Source organism: Cannabis sativa, chromosome 2, assembly GCF_029168945.1.
Source record: "Cannabis sativa cultivar Pink pepper isolate KNU-18-1 chromosome 2, ASM2916894v1, whole genome shotgun sequence".
Taxonomy (NCBI): domain Eukaryota; kingdom Viridiplantae; phylum Streptophyta; class Magnoliopsida; order Rosales; family Cannabaceae; genus Cannabis; species Cannabis sativa.
In genome coordinates this window covers 57281378-57303688 of record NC_083602.1, presented here as the reverse complement: position 1 = coordinate 57303688, position 22311 = coordinate 57281378, and the positions used below count along the sequence as shown (strand labels likewise).

The 22311-nt window shown below is 32.0% G+C and overlaps 1 protein-coding gene across 1 annotated transcript; it reads left to right on the top strand.

The window, feature by feature from the left end:
- The first annotated feature begins 18567 nt into the window (after window positions 1-18567).
- On the top strand, window positions 18568-21749 carry LOC115719659 (phosphoinositide phospholipase C 4). The gene is made up of 9 exons (XM_030648779.2): window positions 18568-19207; window positions 19386-19582; window positions 19674-19809; window positions 19897-20148; window positions 20280-20572; window positions 20676-20793; window positions 20889-21041; window positions 21133-21219; window positions 21314-21749. Exons 1-9 carry the CDS (start codon window positions 18887-18889, stop codon window positions 21605-21607), a joined length of 1851 nt encoding a protein of 616 aa, XP_030504639.2. The 5' UTR covers window positions 18568-18886; the 3' UTR covers window positions 21608-21749.
- Window positions 21750-22311: the final 562 nt, after the last annotated feature.

The window sequence follows — 22311 nt, the reverse complement described above, 5'->3', positions numbered from 1 at the left end:
GGTTATTTTCTTGATATTGTTACCAATAATCAAAATGTCATCAACATAAAGGACAATGAATACTACCACTTGATTATCCTTGAGTTGGTAAACACAAGGTTCATTATCGTTTTGGTGAAAGTCATAGGTTTTGATTATTTCATCAAACCTTTTGTTCCAAGAACGAGAAGCTTGCTTAAGTCCATAAATACACCTATTGAGTTTGCAAACTTTCTCTTCCTATCCAGGAAGTTTATAACCTTCTGGTTGCTCCATATAGATGGTTTCTTCAAGAACTCCGTTAAGGAAAGTTGTCTTGACATCCATTTGCCAAATTTCATAATCGAAAGCGGTAACTATGGAGAGAAGAATTTTGATGAATTTGAGCATGGCGACCAGACTAAAAGTATCCTCATAATCCACACCTTCTCTTTGGGTATAACCCTTTGCGACAAGTCTAGCATTAAAAGTTTCGACTTCACCACCAACACATCTTTTCTTCTTGTAGACCCACCTACATCTAATTGGATGATAATCATCAGGTGCGTCTACATATTCCCAGACTTTGTTCTTTTTTATGGAATCTATTTCTGAATCCATGCTGGTCGACCATTGCCTGTTTATAGGTTAATGGATCGTCATCAATGTTGTCACCAACGACCATATTGATTTCACCATCCAAGCCATAACAAGGTGATTTTCTAGAAACCCTCCCACTATAACGAGGAATCGTGGCCTTCTAAACAGGAACATTTGTGGTGGATTTCTCGATTGTATCAACTTGCATTGGTTCAACTGAGGGAGTGAGATTATCCTCTATAGTTGGAGTTATTTTTGAAAGCATTTCCTCCAATACTACTTTACGACTTGAAGTTCTTAATATAGTCATCTTCAAAGAAATTGGCGTTTGTAGAAACGAACACTTTATCATCCTTGCGATTATAAAATAGTCCAACCCTAGTCTCCTTAGAATTTCCAACAAACATGCAAACTTCAGTTCTCTTTTCTAGTTTTCCATCTTTCTTTCTTAAGACATGAGCAGAGCACCCCTAGATTCTGTAATGGTATAAACTAGGTATACGACCATTCCATACTTTTAAAGGTGTCTTGGGGACTGATTTAGATGGAACAACATTTAAAATGTCAGTTATCATCTAAATAGCATATCTCCAGAAGGACATAGGTAGAGCTGAATAGCTAAGTATATGGACCTAACCATTTCCAAAAGCGTACGATTTTTTCTTTCTATAACTCCATTTTGTTGTGGAGTGCTAGGGGCAGTCAGTTGGGATTCAATTCCAAGTTCAATTAAATGATCTTTGAACTGCATATCCATATATTCTCCACCCCTATCAGTTCGTAAGATCTTTAAAGTTTTACCCAATTAGTTTTGAGCTAATGATAGAAATTCTTGAAACTTCTCAAATGTTTCAGATTTCTTATGCATAAGGTAAATATAATCATATCTAGGGTAATCGTCATTAAAAGTAACAAAGTACTCATAACCACCTCTAGCTTTTACATTCAGTGGTCCACAAAGATTTGAATTAACTAACCCTAGTGGTTCTTTGGCACGCTTTTCCTTTGTACAGAATGAACATTTTGTCATTTTACCTTCTAAGCAAGATTCACTAACTGGTAATTCACCTAAGGTGATATTTTTCAGCAGACCATCTTTGGTTAGAATCTTTTTCTCTACTAACAGATCTCCTGTCACGTTTAAGATTTTCTGTTCATGAATCTGAAGAGGCTTTCAAAGGTTGTCCCTCTCATTGATCAACTCATTGACCTGTTTGGTCTCATTCTCAAGGTAGCTTGTCAACCTTAGGCATGTCAGCAAGTTGTTTCTCCAAGTCATCAACCTTCTTGATCACCTTAAAACATTTCTTGTTCACGTCGGCCAAAGTTGTCTCCTTTTTTGGACTTGGTCCTTAACCTTCTTCAGCTCAGAACTTTCCAAAGATGCCTGGAAAGCAAACGCCCTAGCTCAGGAATAAAGATATCCGAACTTGAGGTTCATCTGAAAAGAAAATAACAAGTCAAAAAAACTAGACAGCTGTAACCGAAAAAAATATTCACAAGTAAATTTACCCTGGACAGGTGCTCCTTTAGCAAGTCTCTGGTCAGGACCGCCACCGACATCTCGTCTGCTCCTTGCACCTACTCGATCACATCGGGCATAACCCGATCAAAGTAGCAGTCAGTCATGTATCGAGCCTTCTTTGCCTCATGGGTTATAGAAATTGTAGTCTTATCCCACGATTTCTCGACTTAAGACGAAGAAACAGAAAGTGGACGGCCAGAAGAAGAGCTTTTCTTTGACTTGATCAATACGGGGAGTAGACTATTATTATTACCAGGAGGCCGAACTTTTATAAATTGTTGTGTTCTTATTACTTATATTATTACTATTTATTTAGTAATTGATCACTTAATTTTACCACTTTAAAGATTCCTTGACTAAAAACAAAGTCATAAAAATATTATATAAAATACAATTCAATAAAATACTAACAATAATATCCATAAACAATTAATTGCTAACATCTCTAAACTATAATAATTTTTTTTAGTCACCACTTAAATAAAGTGGTTTTGCTTTTTTGCTGTTAATAATGATCAATTAGTTCCATTGAAACGTAAAATATCATTCAATTTGAAACCCAACTAAAGAGTCCTCGATTGCTTTATTGTTCCTTCCAGCTTTATATGAGAGAGAGAGAGAGAGAGAGAGAGAGAGAGAGAGAGAGAGAGAGAGAGAGAGAGAGAGATAATTGCTTACACAAAGCCGACATATGTGCTATGTGCTATTACATACGTACGAATTAACGAACAACGCAAAGATTTTAGCTGCCGTGCTGTGTGCTTCTCAAGATTATGCATATACACAGTGGCTGAACTAGAGGATCAACGTAGAAGGGGCCATTATGAACAAATCTAAAAAAGAGGGGCCAAATAATAAATTTACAGTGATTGATAATTTTTGTTTATTTATGTACACATTTTATAAATTAAAAAAAAAATAGTGGGGCATGACCCCTTGGGTGCACATGGTTATCGGCCCCTGAATATACAAGCATATACGTAAATATATGTGTGAGGGAGGGTGACCGTGACCTGAACAGTTGTACTACCGGTCATATATAAATTATAATAATTAACCATTCATATATAGTGCATATATGTTATGGTGTTATGGAGATAGATTATATGTCAATTTAACGAATTTTAATTTGTTAAGAGAGACTGATCATATATACAAGGTCTTATATATTATCGTCGATTTAATGTTGCTTTTTCCATGGGCCATGGTTAATTATACAAATAGCTAACTACATAATAATAATAATAATAATAATAATAATAATAATAATATATTTTTTCATATATAATTATTTTTTAGTTGTGCAGGGTCCCTATCAATTAATAGGCGACATTAAATGGTGGTGGATCATAAACAATGACAAGCAGAGACTAGACAGCAATAATGAAGTTTTATGCAACACTTATATTGCAATATAGATCTCTTGATCGTGCTTTATAGCTAGTAGCTAGGATTTACGTTTTAAGTTTTTAACTTTGGCAATTATGCAAATGATATTTCGTAAGTGTCTATATAGTTAGAATTGAGATATGATCATATTAATATTTTATATATTGTCACTTTTATTTAAGTACTATATATAGCAAATTAAAAACCATATTGTTCGTAATGATTTTAGCCCAATTTAATCATGATTTTAGCTCACCACATATCATATGGTTTGTTATAATAACGTTTACAATTAATAAATTATGTGAATTTTCTTTCTTTATTTATTACTTTAATTTTCAATTTACATACTACGACGACTGGATCTAACTAGAACATTCTTAATTATTTGCTCGTTTGAATGAATCGTCAACGAATCATAAAAGTGCGATTAATAGAATGTTAAATCTTTTAACAATCCAAATTACAATAAGTATGCTATTAATAGAATCTCATACTTATTTCTCACAAATACTTTTTTAGTTTTAACTTAAAAACTCAAGAATAAAATAAAAAATAATTAATATTTTTACCGCTGAACTTTTAATATTACCTAATTCTACCTCTAAAATATATAGTTTGTTAAAAAAAATTCTAAAATATAACAATTGTGTCTATTATTAGAATTTGTTTAAAAATTAATATGTTTACCCCTTTAACTTTAATCAATATAAAATTTTACCATTTTTATTTTTTTAAAAAAATAATTTGAAAAATTATACCTTTCTATTAATTCTTAAAAAATTAGAAAAATTATTAAAAAACCCGAGAAAGTATTAAATTATTAAAAAAATATATATATTAAATTTACTTAAAAAATCTAAACTATTCCAAAAAAAAAAAAAAATATATGTATATTTTCAAATTTAATTTTATTGATGAATACATATCTTAAAAAATAAAGAAAAATAATTAGATATTCAATAAAAATGTAAAATTATTTTTAAAAAAAGTTAAGAAACTAAATTAAAAAATGGTTATCTTTACTTAAACAAATTTAGATTTTTTGAGAAAAAATTAAGGATGTTTATAAAACTACCCGCACCACATCCCATAAAAAATACAATTTAAAACACCTTGCAGTGTGGTTGTAGCTTGTATTTTTCGCCAAACAACCGTGCAGTTTGGTGTAATTTACAGTTTTAAATTTAATTATTGCAGTTCAAATCACATCATACCAACTTTTGTAAAATTATACAATAACTCATATTAATCTAAGTAAATTTTGATTTAAGTTTCAAAATATAATGATCTTATTTCTTGAATAAATAATAATTATTGAATTTATGTATATAATTATAGAGTAAGATTTTAATATTATTTTTTTAATTTTTGTATGTTCTAAAATATTTACGTTTTTTTATTTAAATTCCTAAAAAAATTTATGTATATTATATAATAATTGACGTATTTTTTTTTTTTTTTGAACATAAAGCCTTCATTCATCAAACAACATTACAAGGAAATGGCAAGTCATGCCTCGCGACATGTCGAGCACAAGGGGGTGTAACCCCAATCCACATAGCACTAACATCGTTACACAATGCATAATTGGCTAAACTATGAGCAAATTGATTTGCCTCCCTATAAATAAACCTCAAACTAGCAGCAGGTGTTGAGCTAAGCAACTGCTTGACCGCAAAGACCAAGCCATCAACATCCCTACACCTATCTGGAGCACCCTGGATCAAGTTAATGGCTTGAAGACAATCGGACTCCACCGTGAACCGCACCAGCCTTCGTTGAACACCAACAGAAATACCATCCAAAATCGCTTCAAGCTCAGCCCCAAGAGGAGAGACCGCCCCAACCCGTGGCACAGCTCTAGCAAAAACACACTGCCCATTCTCATCCCGTAACACCACGCCTCGGCCACACCTTCCTTTCATTACCGAGACAGCCGCATCCACACTGATTGAAAAACACCCAGCAGCAGGTGGGCACCACCTCCGACTGCCCAACGTCCGCCCAGCAGCACCTCCATTACTATTACCCGCCTGGTAATCACCCAAAAAAGTATGGCACCACTCCACTATGGCCCCATCCGTAGGTTGGCAACCCCCATGATTAACACTATTACGAATGAACCAAAGATACCAACAGATGACCAGAAATAAATTAAAAGTGTCCTTAGTCCATACCTTGAACAACTGCTGAAGAAAGGAAACAACATCAGCCACAGCATACTTCTTGATATCCGACCACAAGCCGCACCTCTTCCAAACTCTAATACTCGCAGAACACCCCCACAACATATGACTGACATCCTCATTCTTACCCAAAGAGCAGCGTTGACACAAAGGACTAATAGGCACCTTGCGCTGAGACAAAACGGCATAAGTAGGAAGCCAAGAATGACAAACCTTCCACACAAAATGCTTGATCTTTGGCAGTATCTTCAATCTCCACATTTCAGTCCACCACTTCTCCCCATCCACCACATTTGACTGATGAATCTCCTCCCGTAATGCAGATGCAACTCTATACCCACTTTTTACAGAATATTCACCATTCCTACTATAATGCCACAAAATAGTATCTTCCATCTCCCACTCCCCACTAGGAATGCTCAGAATCAACTCCGCATCAACCGAATTAAACAGGCCTCGGATAAAATTTACATTCCAAGTGCCGTCCACATTCTTCAAATCCATGACCCGCATTTGATCAGGCAGCACCGGCTTATCATAAACTCTAAAGGAAACCGGCCTAGGCAGCCAAGGGTCCTCAAGCACCCTCACCCGATCCCCCTGACCAATTCTCCAACGGTAGCCCCTTTGAACAATCTTCTTCCCCCATACCAAACTACGCCAGACAAAGGACGCTTTCGACCCACACTTCGCATTCAAAACATCTCCATCCGGAAAATAACTAGCTTGTAAGACCCGACTACACAAAGAATCCGGATAGCGAATACACCGCCATATCTGCTTAGCAAGAAGTGCTTGATTGTGCAATTCCAAATCTCGAAAGCCCAAACCACCCTTCTCCTTAGGCCGACACAAATAATCCCACTTACACCAATGGGTCTTCTTATTATGCTCAGACGATCCCCACCAAAACCGAGCAGCCATACGATGTAGACTCTTAATAGTATCTTTGGGCAACCTAAAGCACGTCATCGTATAAGCCGGGATGGCCTGCAAAATAGCCTTGATCAAGACTTCCTTGCCAGCCACCGAAAACATGGACGCCTTCCACCCTCTAATTTTATTCCAAACCCGGTTCTTGATCACCTCAAAAAGTTGTTTTTTCGTTCGACCCACAAAAGACGGCAACCCGAGATACTTACCATAATTATCCACTACCTTCACCCCCATCAAAGAAGCCAGCCGACGCCGCGTATTCATGCCCACCTTTCGGCCAAAACACATTTCTGACTTTTGGAAATTAACAAGTTGACTAGAAGCAGCAGAATACTTAGCCAAAATCCCTTTAAAACACAAACACTCCTGTCTAGAAGCTTCGAAAAAAACCAAACTATCATCCGCAAAGAATAAATGGGAAACAGCCACACGCGACCTCCCAAACCTCAACCCCATTAGCCTACCATTGGCTTCCTCCTGCTTAATCAAGTTAGAAAAAGCTTCAGCACAAAATAAGAACAAAAATGGTGACAGAGGATCCCCTTGACGCAATCCCCTTTGAGGAACCACACTTCCAGTAATCTCACCATTAATTAGAAAAGAAAACCGAACGGACGTCACACACGCCATAATCTTGTCAACCCACAATCTAGAGTACCCCAACCGAATCATCATTGCTTCCACAAACCTCCACTCTACCCTATCATACGCCTTAGCCATGTCCAACTTAAGAGCAACCTTATACCCATTCCCAAATCTATTCTTCCTCATACAGTGCAACCCCTCAAAGCCCACAATAGCATTATCATGTATCAACCGACCTTTAACAAAAGCACTCTGAGCATCGGAAATAACAACATTAAGGGACTCCCTCAACCGATTCACAAGACATTTCGAAACAATTTTATATATCACATTACACAAACTGATTGGTCGAAACTCAGCCACCTTTCTCGAATTATCCACCTTAGGAATCAAAGCAATAATAGTCTCATTAAGGCACCCCACATTCGAACCATTATTAAGAATAGACAAACAAACCGATTTTACATTATCCCCAATGGTAGACCGAAATTGCTTATAAAATGCCCCTGGCAAACCATCCTCACCAGGTGCTTTAGCCGGATTCATATCCGAGACAGCCCGCACAACATCTTCCTCTTGAAACTCTTTAAGTAACTCAGCATTCATCCCATCTGTAACCTTCAAAGGAATAGCCCCAATGACATCCGATAACACATCTTCATCAATAGTAGATGCAGTAAACAAAGAACTAAAATAATGTTCCACAATGGACCTCACCACCATGACATCATCCTGCCACACCCCCGCATCATCTTCAAGTCCCTTAATCTCATTCTTCTTCTTTCTTGTCGTGGCCTTATGGTGAAAGAATTTAGTGTTTCTATCTCCCCATTTCAACCACAAAGCTCGACTACGCTGCCTCCAATACTTCTCATCCTTCTCGAGTAGAACATTTAGCTTCCTCTCCTCTTGTTGGATATCCAACCACACCTCCGGCTGTTGTAAATTTGTTAACCAAGCAATAGAATCCTTCACCCTCTTAATTTCGCCATCAAGGTGTTTTTTCTTCCTCCTGCTCCAACGTTGTAGCTTCTGACCACACTCCCTAGTATTCCTTCTGAACACACCAGCAGAACTAGGCTCCTCCACTCCTCCCCACTGTTGCTCCACAATATTTCGACACTCATCCTCCTCACACCAAGCCTCTTCAAAGTGAAAACGACCCTTCCGGCGTACTTTACTACCATTCCCAAACCCCGCTCGAATGGGAACATTAATCACCAAGGCTTTGTGATCCGAAGCCCACCAATCCAACAAGGATACATCAGCCCCTTCAAACATATGAAGCCATTCTGAATTACAAAGGCCTCTGTCAAGCCGCTCCATTACACTTCCATTCTTATGACCATCGCACCATGTAACCACGGTTTTATTAGAACCAAAATCAATCAAACCACAATCATCTAAGACCTCACGGAAGTCCTCCATCTGTCCACTTGGTCTATCACGGCCCCCTACCTTCTCCGACAAACTCACTATCTCATTAAAATCACCAGCACACAACCACGACCCCCTAAATTCGTTGTTTAAATCTCGTAACAACTGCCAAGAAAATTTCCGTTGAGAAGCCATAGGATTCCCATAGAACCCAGTAAAAAACCAAGGCGTAAACCCCTGGCCCCCCACAGATGCCACAACATGTCCTGGTGAACTAGAAAGCACTTTTAACTGTAAATCCGACTTCCATAACAAAAGAAACCCTCCACTCATACCAACTCTATCCACTGCCCAGTAATTAGTAAACTTCAAAGCACCACACACTCTCTCCGCTTGAACTCTATTCAACTTACTCTCAGCCAAAAATATAATACTAGGATCCAAATCCTTCACATGGGACTGCAAAGCTCTTAATGTCCAGGGGTTCCCGATTCCCTGGACATTCCAACATATGATTTTCATTGCATTCGGCGGCCTTGACCATCAAGGCTCGCCGCTTCAGAATCATTTGAGAGAAGTGGAAAATCAGAAAAAGAAGAAATACCCACCTCAGAAGTAACATTTGCAACCATGTCTTGTGGCGCCACTGCTGCATCACCCGTCCCCTGTCCACCAGTAGCCGTATTTGGTGAGTTTAAAACATTAAATATTATATTTCTTTTTTTTTTCATGTGGTAAAAGATCGTATATTTTAGTTTGAATTTTGTTGTATTTTAAATTGGTGTGTTATTAAAATTTTAACATGTGTATTTTTATTGTGTTGGTTAAATTTTAATATATTGTTTATTTATTTATTTGATGATAGTATAGATCACCCGCACCGCACTATATTTTTGCGATTTTGAGATTTTGCACTGCAGTTGCAATATAAGAAATTGTAAAACTGCATGTGCTGCTCACACTCCTAAAAAATAGACTTAAACTTGTTCTTGTAAAATATAGTTTTTTTTCTCTTTACAAAAATTGAATGTTTAATATACTTTTTTATATCTAAATGTATCTTTTAATAAAAATAATAATTTTTTTAAAATTACTTAATTAGTCTTAAAATTTTAATTTCGTTTTTAATTTTTTAATCATTGAAAATGACTTTTTTAAAGATCTAATAAATTGATTTTTAAAATTTACTACAAAAAATATTGTATCTTTTTATTTTTATTTTGAGGGGTACGATTTGATGGTTGTCAAAATTTATGGGCAAAATAATTAATTTACAAAGATACTTCAACATTTAAACTGAATAATAGGACGAAACCTAACAGAATGACTAAATTTCTATAAATATAAAAGTTTAGAGAGAATTTTTAATAATTGGTATATTTTAGGGGCAAAATTAATAGTATCAACAACTTAGCGATAAAATTACTAATTATTCTAAAATAAAATTCTAAGTTAAAAAAAAAATTCATGCACAAATATTGCAAGTTTCTTTAATTGTATTTTAAAGGCTAAAATAACTTTTAAAAAAAAAAAAGTTTTTACAAAAATACTAGATTTTGGATAAATTTTTTTAATTTTACTGCTACACGACAGAAATTACATTTATGTTGTCCTCCTTTCTTTTTATACTGTAAACACTAAAAAAAATATAAGGCCTCCAACTTCCACACCCATGGACAGAACCACTACATCAACACTAAGACAGTCGAAAAACAACCATTAATTCCGACGAGATTGAGAAAAAATAGTGAAATCGATGCCAAATAAATAATCATGACAAAACAACAGTAAAACAATACTAAAACAAATCAGAAAAATAAAAGAAAAAAATGATTAAAAAAACTTAAAATCTTCTACACATCCTCAATACCAGATGCAATAACGATTATATTTGCATGCACAATCCTACAAATTTAGAATAAAAAAATTATTAAATTTGTAGCTTGTATTTTTTGCCAAACAACCGTGCGGTTTGGGGTAATTTACAGTTTTAAATTTAATTATTGCAGTTCAAATCACATTATACCAGCTTTTGTAAAATTATACAATAACTCATATTAATCTAAGTAAATTTTGATTTAAGTTTCAAAATATAATGATCTTATTTCTTGAATAAATAATAATTATTGAATTTATTTATATAATTATAGAGTAAGATTTTAATATTATTTTTTAAATTTTTGTATGTTCTAAAATATTTATGTTTTTTTTATTTAAATCCTTAAAAAAAATTTATGTATATTATATAATAATTGACGTATTTTGGTGAGTTTAAAACATTAAATATTATAAAAAAAAATCTACAATGCACCCCCTTAAAATGGATATATTGATGCACCCCTATCTATTTTAGTATCCGAAATAATTTTTTGGTCAAATTTTTTCTCATAGTTATGTACGTTATAGTTATTTAAGACATCCTGCAAAATTTTAAGAAATTCGGAAAAGTTTAACACGCCGAAAACTACGTTCAAACAATGTGTTGCACACGTGACTATTTTGTTTTATACGCGTGTAAAATAGACTGTTTGAACATTGTTTTCTACATTGTAAACTATTCCGAAACTTTCAAAATTTTGTAAGATATCTTAAATAGATATAACGTACATGAATATGAAAAAGTAGACTAAAAAATTCTTCTAGATGCTGAAACAAGTTAACGGTGCATCAATACATTCATTTTAAGGGGGTGCATTGTAGAATCACCCAATATTATATTTCATTTTTTTTTCATGTGGTAAAAGATTGTATATATTTTAGTTTGAATTTTGTTGTATTTTAAATTGGCGCGTTATTAAAATTTTAACATGTGTATTTTTATTTTGTTGGTTAAATTTTAATATATTGTTTATTTATTTATTTGATGATAGTATAGATCACCCGCACCGCACTGTATTTTTGCGATTTTGAGATTTTGCACTGCAGTTGCAATTTAAGAAATTGTAAAATTGCATGTGCTGCTCGCACTCCTAAAAAATAGACTTAAACTTGTTCTCGTAAAATATAGTTTTTTTTGCTTTACAAAAATTGAATGTTTAATATACTTTTTTATATCTAAATGTATCTTTTAATAAAAATAATAATTTTTTTAAAATTACTTAATTAGTTTTAAAATTTTAATTTCGTTTTTAATTTTTTTAATCATTGAAAATGATTTTTTTTAAAGATCTAATAAATTAATTTTTAAAATTTACTACAAAAAATATTGTATCTTTTTATTTTTATTTTGAGGGGTACGATTTGATAGTTGTCAAAATTTATGGGCAAAATAATTAATTTACAAAGATACTTCAACATTTAAACTGAATAATAGGACGAAACTTAACAGAAGGACTAAATTTCTATAAATATAAAAGTTTAGAGAGAATTTTTAATAATTGGTATAGTTTAAGGGCAAAATTAATAGTATCAACAACTCAGCGATAAAATTACTAATTATTCTAAAATAAAATTCTAAGTTAAAAAAAAAAAAAAATCCTGCACAAATATTGCGAGTTTTTTAATTATATTTTAAAGGCTAAAATAACTTTAAAATAAAAAAAGAAGTTTTTACAAAAATACTAGATTTTGGATAAAAAATTTTAATTTTACTGTTACACGGCAGAAATTACATTTATGTTGTCCTCCTTTTTTTTTATACTGTAAACACTAAAAAAAATGTAAGGCCTCCAACTTCCACACTCATGGACAGAACCACTACATCAACACTAGGACAGTCGAAAAACAACCATTAATTCCGACGAGATTGAGCAAAAATAGTGAAATCGATGTCAAATAAATAATCATGACAAAACAACAGTAAAACAATACTAAAACAAATCAGAAAAATAAAAGAAAAAAATGATTAAAAAAACTAAAAATCTTCTACACATCCTCAATACCAGATGCAATAACGATTATATTTGCATGCACAATCCTACAAATTTAGAATAAAAAAATTATTAAATTTGTAGCTTGTATTTTTTGCCAAACAACCGTGCGGTTTGGTGTAATTTACAGTTTTAAATTTAATTATTACAGTTCAAATCACATCATACCAACTTTTGTAAAATTATACAATAACTCATATTAATCTAAGTAAATTTTGATTTAAGTTTCAAAATATAATGATCTTATTTCTTGAATAAATAATAATTATTGAATTTATTTATATAATTATAGAGTAAGATTTTAGTATTATTTTTTTAATTTTGTATGTTCTAAAATATTTATGTTTTTTTTTATTTAAATCCCTAAAAAAATTTATGTATATTATATAATAATTGACGTATTTGGTGAGTTTAAAACATTAAATATTATATTTCATTTTTTTTTTCATGTGGTAAAAGATTGTATATATTTTAGTTTGAATTTTGTTGTATTTTAAATTGGTGTGTTATTAAAATTTTAACATGTGTATTTTTATTGTGTTGGTTAAATTTTAATATATTGTTTATTTATTTATTTGATGATAGTATAGATCACTCGCACCGCACTGTATTTTTGCGATTTTGAGATTTTGCACTGCAGTTGCAATTTAAGAAATTGTAAAACTGCATGTGCTGCTCGCACTCCTAAAAAATAGACTTAAACTTGTTCTCGCAAAATATAGTTTTTTTTTTCTTTACAAAAATTGAATGTTTAATATACTTTTTTATATCTAAATGTATCTTTTAATAAAAATAATAATTTTTTTAAAATTACTTAATTAGTTTTAAAATTTTAATTTCGTTTTTAATTTTTTTAATCATTGAAAATAATTTTTTTAAAGATCTAATAAATTAATTTTTAAAATTTACTACAAAAAATATTGTATCTTTTTATTTTTATTTTGAGGAGTACGATTTGATAGTTGTTAAAATTTATGGGCAAAATTATTAATTTACTAAGATACTTCAACATTTAAACTGAATAATAGGACGAAACCTAACAGAAGGACTAAATTTCTATAAATATAAAAGTTTAGAGAGAATTTTTAATAACTTGTATATTTTAGGGGCAAAATTAATAGTATCAACAACTCAGCGATAAAATTACTAATTATTCTAAAATAAAATTCTAAGTTAAAAAAAAAAAATTTCCTGCACAAATATTGCGAGTTTTTTAATTATATTTTAAAGGCTAAAATAACTTTTTTTTTTAAAAAAAAAGAAGTTCTTACAAAAATACTTGATTTTGGATAAAATTTTTTAATTTTACAGTCGAAAAACAACCATTAATTCCGACGAGATTGAGCAAAAATAGAGAAATCGATGTCAAATAAATAATCATAACAAAACAACAGTAAAACAATACTAAAATAAATCAGAAAAATAAAAGAAAAAAATGATTAAAAAAACTAAAAATCTTCTAGACATCCTCAATACCAGATGCAATAACGACTATATTTGCATGCACAATCCTACAAATTTAGAATAAAAAAATTATTAAAACAAAAATAAATGTAAAACAGTGAAGCAAATATAATCACTTAGAAAAACATAAAAGACCCACACACCTCAAAATTTTTGGTCATTGAGCTCGTTAAATGTATTTATAAGAGAACTAGAATAAAAAATACAAAAATAGCCAAAGAAAATGAAGAAGAAATGTATTTATAGCCTCAATCTTTCACACTCACGGACAGAACCACCACTGCAACACGAGAATACCTAGAAAATAACCATTAAGTCTGGTGAGATGGAGCAAAAGCAGTGAAACCGGCGTTAAATAAATAAATTATGGTAAAACAACTGTAAAACAACACTAAATAAATAAAACAAAAATAAAACAAAAATTGATTAAAAAAAAACTAATCATCTTTTGCACAACTTCAACACCAGATGCAATAGAGGATATTTGCAAATCCAGTCCTCGAAAATCAGAACAAAAAAATCACTTTTATCTTCCCAAAAAACGTGATTGAAAATTTTAAAAACTAAAAGAAAAAAAAAAGAAGATTAAGAAGAAAAAATAAAAAAAAATTATATGTTAATGGAGAGATAGAACTTAACAAAGATGAGAATTGAGAATGAAAAAAATATACATCATCAATACACAATGAGGATGAGAGGAGAGAGAATGGGAAATGAGATGAAAAGTTCAACACACATGCATTATAAATTATATGAGCTTTTCATCGTTAAAAATTAAAATTATATTTTTCTCAAAAAAAAAAAAATTATACTTCTTACAAAACTTTAAAAATGATAAAATAGCTGCCACGATCTTAATAAAATGATAAAAAAAAATTATTTAAAATCAGTGTACAATATAATAATTTGGACAAAAGGTAAAAAAATGCATGTGACAATAAAATTGAAAATAAAATAGAATATTGGCGACTAAATTACTTGAACTTTACGGTTTGTAACAGTCAACTACAAAAACTGAAATTTTGGCGGCATAACTATTTAAACCTGGTTCCGTTTTACTCTGTATCCCTCCATCCAAAAATCACAGTTAAGTGTCACGGTGGACTGTTCACTTGGCAAATTTTTAGTAGTCCACGTAATATTAGTTTTAAAAAATAATTATAAATATTTAAAAAAAAATCAAAAAAATAAAATTAAAATATTTTTCTTACTTTTTTTTTTCCTTTTTCCTTTTTTTTTTAAAAAAAATAATTTAAAAATTATAAAAATTAAAAAATTGTAAAAAATAATTTAAAAATTATCAAAATTATTTTTTATTTTCTTTTTTTTTTTTATTTCTTTTTTCTTTTTTTCCCCTTTCCTTTTTCTTTTCTTCTTCTTCTTCTTCTTCTTCTTCTTCTTCTTCTTCACTAAAAAACCCTAGCAAACCCTAGCCAACTCTAACGTCAGCGACACCCCCGACCCCCTTGTGCGACATCGGAGCCACCAACAGACCTCCTCCTCTCCCTAATCTGTCGACCCAAAACCCCGAGACCCAAACTCCTGAAACCCAAAACACCGAAACCCAAAACCTCCCACGAAACCCAAAACCCCGACCTCCTCCTCTCCCCAATCTCTCGACCAACCTTCGGCGACCACCACGAAGAGAGAGACATGAGACAGAGACAGAGACAGAGACAGAGAGAGAGAGAAGAGATGAGAAAAGAAGAAGAAAAAGGAGAAGATCAGGAGAGAGAAAGAGAGAGCCTTCGCTTCCGCTCTGGTGCTTCGGCTGGGGCAGTGGTGAGACGAGAGAGAAAGAGGGCTTGGAAGGTGTCTGTAGAAAAAGAAGAGGAAAGAAGAAAGAAGAAGAAAACGAAAAAAAAAAAGAAAAAAAAGAAAAAAAATTTTTAATTTTTTTTAAAATAGTTTTTTTAATTTTTTAATTTTTTTAAATATTTATAATTGTTTTTTAAAATTAATATTACGTGAACCACTAAAAATTTGCCACGTATACAAGTGTGTACACGTAGACAGTCCACTGTGACACTTAACTGTAATTTTTAGACGAAAAGATACAGAGAAAAAGGAACCGGAATTTAGATAGTTATGCATCCAAAATTTTAATTTTTATAGTTAACTGTTAAAAACTCAAAATTAAAGTGATATAGCCCAATATCCCAAACAAAATTAAAAAAATAAAAAAAACAGCATCCAGTGTAAATTCCCCTAAAAAAAATTACCAAAACAAGTCTGCCATGTAGAGGCTAGAAAGAGTGAAACACCAATGTAATAAAAAGTCAAACACGACCAGCTTTATATAATAAAATAATACAAATCAATAATTTTAATTTTATTATACAAATCAATAATAAAGTACTACTATTTTATTATATAAAGTTGATCGTGTTTGACTTTTTATTATTACATTATTAATTTTAATTTTACCTTTTTTACATGTGCTTTTTTATTCTGAAAAATAATATTCTCAATTTTTTTTTAATAGAATGTATTCCTTTAATATTTTATTTTTGAAAAAATTCATTATTTTATTAATTGCAATTTATAGTAATTACATGATTAAAATTTAGAGTAATATCACTAGTCCTGATAACACGATCAACAATTAAATAGGATGCTCAAAAACAATACGAAAATAATAAAAAAACTACATAAAAATAACAGCAAAACAATAATAAAAAATAACATACCGATAATAAAAAATTAACAACAAATTAATAAGTGTATAATATAAAAAAAACTGTATATTTTATAAATAAGATAAAAAAAAATCATAAAAATATTAATAAGTGTACAATAATAAAAGACTCTAATTTTATAATTTGTTTTTTCGTATTTGTGAAATAATTTTTTTTTTTTTTGAAAGGAAGGTAATTTTGTTTTGGCATTTCGGCTAGAAAATTAATTGCATGTCACCGTTATTTTTTATTTTTTATTTTTTATTTTTTGATGAATCAGGAATTGTATTACTATAAGAACAATTGATTGCACCCAAATAGCACTCAATAAGAGCCTATAATAAAGAACTATTTTTTTTTAAACACATATTGATAGAGAACAGAGATAAGAAGAAGAAGAGCTGTCTTGTTAAGTCCTTTCAGTTAAGACCATTGACTAAGATTTCTCAGTTCTCACACTGCACATGCACAACAACCAACAAGGAACAAAATATTCTTCATTTAAAAAAAAAAAAAGAAGGAACAAAACTATTACAACTCATTTCTTTTTTAAACTATTACAACTCTGTTTTTTTTTTATCCACTTTTGTTTTCGTAAAGAGCTATCTTCATTTCAGAAATATAAAAAATAATAATAATTCTCACATAAATGCATAAAGAAAAAATAAATTAAGAGCATCCATATACTTTAAAATAGAAAATTTATAAAATACTTAAAAAATAAATACACTAAAAACATATTACACCATACTCTAATTTTTTTTTTTATTTTAAAGTTTTTTTTTTTAAAATTTACTATTTAGGTTTTATATTTGTAAAAAGAATATAAAACTATCTCAACTTTATATTTTTTTAATACTTAACAACATAAACTATTTGTTTGACCATAAAATCTACTAAACTCTAATTCCGTTTTACTCTTTACACTTCCGTCCGAAAACTTTAATTGAATGTCATAGTGGACCGCTCACATTACACAAGTGTACACGTAGCAAATTTTTAGTGGTTCATATAATATTAATTATGAAAATATTATAAAAAAATAATTTATTTTATTTTCTTTATTTTTCTCTTTTTCTCTCTGAAACCTTTTCATCTTCCACATACCACACCTACCAAAACCCTAGCCTTCCTTTTTGTGCGGCAGCCTTCCCCAACTCTAGAGGAGCTACTGCCGGCAATCCTCAATCCAAACGGGCCACACTACTATTATCCCCAACCCCGAGAAACCCAAACCATCAATGACACTCTTTCTCTCGTGTTCAATCTCTCTCCCCGATCCTCCATTTCTTTTTTTGTTTCTCTCTTTCTCATTGAGGAAAAGGGCGAATGGAGGTCTCGAGTTTTACCTTTTAGACACATCTTTTCTTTTATTGAGATCTGTCTTTCTTTTCTTGCAGATCGACGAAAGTTGGAGCTTCGACCGGGCTTCGATTGGCGGTGGTGATGGCTTCGCCTGGTGCTCTCCGTCGCCGTAGAGAGAGAGAGAGAATAGAAAGAGTGATAGAGGTTTTAATTTTTTTGGTTTGGGATTTTTTGACGGCATTGGAGCTCACCATGAGCTTCATCTCTGTCTAAACAACGCCATCGTGCAAGAGAGAGAGAGAGAGAGAGAGAGAGAGAGAGAGAGAGAGAGAGAGAGAGAGAGAGAGAGAGAGAGAGAGAGAGAGAGAGAGAGAGAGAGAGAGAGGAAATTGATTAGGGTTTGGGGTTGGGTGTCGCAAGAAGAAGAAGAAAAAGAAGAAAAAGAAGAAAAATGATTTTTTTTATTTATTTAATTATTGTTTTATTTTAATATTTTTTTTTTATAAAAACTTTAAAATATTTAAATAATTAATATTACGTGAATTACTAAAAATATGTATACATAGACAATTTATTTTGAATAAATAAAAAGACAAGTAATGTCTAACATCTTTTTTGGTGTCACTATTTTATTAGTGTAATGTATAAGTTTGTAAAAAACTAGAAAAAATAGAATTTATGTGATATCTTTTCAAGGATAGAGTGCTCTTAGTTCTAACATACATGGTGAAGAAATGATGGCAAGAGAGCCAATCTCTTTCACTCACTCATAGCATATATAAATATATTTATATATAAATTCTCTATCGACATAGCTAAAACCCAAAAACAAGATCCACCACTTTTTTAAACTTCAGGGACAGTTGAACGACTCTCACTCATTCGTTCATTTATTATTTCTTTAAGGCTTAGTTTGGACAGACAGAAAAGAAAGAGAAAACAAAAAAAAAAAGTGAGAAGAAGAAAAATATAAAGCAGAGAAAAACAGAGTGAATATTCATAGAGACAGAGATGGGGAGCTATAGGATGTGTGTGTGTTTCACCCGAAAGTACAGGATCACGGAGGCGGAGCCACCCTCCGACGTGAAAGATGCCTTTAAGAAGTTCTCGGAAGGTGGGAACCACATGAACGCCGACCAGTTACGGCAGTTCTTGGTCGAGTTCCAAGGAGATGATGCCACCACAGTTCAAGATGCCCAGCAGATCATTGAGCAGATCCATCACCGTCGTCACCACCACCACATTCCTAAGTTCAGAAGACACTCTCTCACTCTTGATGACTTCCATCATTACCTCTTCTCTGTTGACTTCAATCCCCCTATTATGGATAAGGTCTTTTTACTCTACTCTGTTTTCTTCTTCTATAAAATTTTGTTCTTGGGTTTTTATTCTCTTGATCCTTTTTTTTTTTCTGCGTATAGATAAGGAAAAGAGAAAATGACAAAAGGAAAAAAAGACAAGTTTTGGTTGTTTAAACGGATTATTTTTCTTTTGTTGAAATTATTATCAGGTTCATCATGACATGACGGCTCCTTTGTCACATTATTTCATATACACCGGCCATAATTCGTATTTGACTGGAAATCAAATAAGTAGCGATTGCAGCGATGTTCCCATAATTAAGGCACTGCATAAAGGGGTTAGAGTGGTAGAGCTTGATATTTGGCCTAATTCCACTAAAGATGATGTTCATGTTCTTCATGGAAGGTATTTTAAATTGAATTGTTTTACAACTCTTATGTTTATAATTAGACTGTCATGCCATTTATTTGCGTATTATTCACAAACGTAAATATAGGACTTTAACAACACCAGTGGAGCTTATAAAATGCTTGAAATCCATTAAAGAACATGCTTTTGTGGCTTCTCCATACCCTGTTATCTTAACTCTTGAAGACCATCTTACACCAGATCTCCAAGCTAAAGTAGCTCAGGTGATTTTTGTTATTCTTGTCCTAATTTTGTCATACATAGTTGACCAAGTCTTTTTTTTTTTTTGATTTAACTCTCTCTCTCTCTAGATGGTCACGGAAACATTTGAGGAGATGTTATTTTGTCCTGAATCTTCTGAAAAGTTAGAGGAGTTCCCTTCACCAGAAGAGATGAAATACAAAATCATTATTTCCACCAAACCTCCGAAGGAGTACCTTCAAGCCAAATCTAATAAAGAAAATGAAGATAGTAGCTCGTTCAAAAGGCGAGATTCCAATGAAGATTCACGAAAGACAGATACAACTGAGCCTGCAAATCGTGAAGATGAAGAAGAATATACGGTAAATAGCACCTTCTCAAAAATTGAAGCTTTGAATAGTACTGATATATAAGATGAATGTGTTAAGAAGTTCCATTCACTACTAATTGTTTTTGAATTTTTGTATCATGAAATTTGTATTTGGGTTTGTAGAGTGATAGTGATGCAAGTGATTCAAGTGGAAACAACAGTAAAAGTAGTAAAAACGACAGAAGAAGAGAATTCAATGGTGACAGTGATGAAAACAACAAGAGTAGTAGTAAAATTGATCGAAGCTTGTCAGGAGAACCACCCGAATACTTGAGTATCATAGCAATGCATTCTGGAAAACCAAAAGGGGGTTTAAAAGAGCAACTTAAAGTTGAGGTTGACAAGGTTACGCGCTTAAGTTTGAACGAACAAAAATTTGAAAAGGCTGTTACACTTCATGCCTCACAAGTAGTTAGGTGGTACACTTTTCCTTTTAAGCTTTTTGTTGTCCTATAATATGGAACTTCTCTCAATTCTTTTACTAACTAAAGGGTATTATTGCAATAATCTTGTTCATAGATTTACACAGAAGAATTTCTTAAGAGTGTATCCAAAGGCTTCTCGAATTGACTCTTCCAACTACAAGCCCTTGATTTGCTGGATGCATGGAGTTCAAATGGTTGCTCTCAATATGCAGGTTAAATTTTATTTATTCTTTTTTTTTTTTTTGTATTAATTTTCTTAAATATGTAACAAGGGCTGTTGTTAAGTTGTTTTCTTATCTTTTGGCAGGGATATGGTAAATCTTTGTGGCTTATGCATGGAATGTTTAGAGCCAATGGTGGTTGTGGTTACGTGAAGAAGCCCGAGTTTTTAATGAGCAAGGGACCAGATAATCAAGTTTTTGATCCTAAAGCGAAATTGCCAGTGAAGAAAACTTTGAAGGTGAGAGTTCTTTGTTGTTTATCTTGAAACAATACTAGTTGTTATCCTCTCTGTTTCAAACTTGGACTAATGTGGTTTTTGTAATTGATAGGTGAAAGTGTACATGGGAGATGGATGGCATTTGGATTTCAAACAAACACACTTTGACACCTATTCACCTCCAGATTTTTACACCAGAGTAAGTCCCTTCCTTGCTTTTTTCTTTCTTAAGTCAATGCTACTAATCTTGCTTAATAAATAAAAGTGATCATTTATACTTTTTAAACATACAGGTTGGTATAGCAGGAGTTGCGGCTGACGAAATAATGAAGAAAACAAAGAAGAAAGAAGACAATTGGACGCCTGTTTGGGAAGAAGAGTTTACATTTCCATTGACAGTTCCTGAATTGGCTTTGCTTCGAATTGAAGTGAAAGAATACGACATGTCCGAAAAGGATGATTTTGCTGGCCAAACTTGTCTTCCCATTTCTGAGTTGAAACAAGGCATTCGTGCAATTCCTCTCTCGGACCATAAAGGTGAGAAGTACAACTCTGTTAGGCTGCTCATGCGGTTTCAGTTCGTCTAATCAGAATTTGTGTTATATGATATCAAACTAAATATTCAAATATTTTACTGTTTAGCTTTTTCTATATAATCCAATCAAGGTTTTTCTTAATGTGATTCTTCTGTATAAATGCTTTTATCTATATGATATGATTTTGAGAGCATTGTCAATTTGTCATATGTCAATGAAGAAAGGTTTTTGAACAAATGAAGAATTGTGAGTGTGGGAACTTCACAAATTTGTGTAAGAAAAAATAAAAAATGTGGAACTTTTGTCACGATTTCATGAAATATTCAATTCACTTGAAAACATTGTAGTAGAGTAGAAGAGAGGGAATAAACAGGGGAGTTTATCAAATATTTATGTGGTTGGATGGTGACTTGACTTGTTATACTTATCGCAACTTGGCTTTCCTTTATGGAGCTATTTTTTTTTTTTTTTTGAGGAGTAATATTAATTGTTGCTGGTTACCATTTAATGTTTTTTCTTTCATATTGGGTAAGTTTTTCTTTTCAGTGTTTTTCCTTCAAAAAAAAAGTGTTTGTTTTCTAGCAAGAAATTGCACGCTGTGTTTTTTGATCGTTTATCGTACAAAGCCAAGCATTTCAGAGTCTCAGACACTGGTGGATTGAGCATTTTGCTACTAAATTCAAATCTAATTTTGGCTGTTGTCAAAAGGAAAGATCTAATTTTGTCTTACTATCTAGAATGGTGTGAACGTTTTA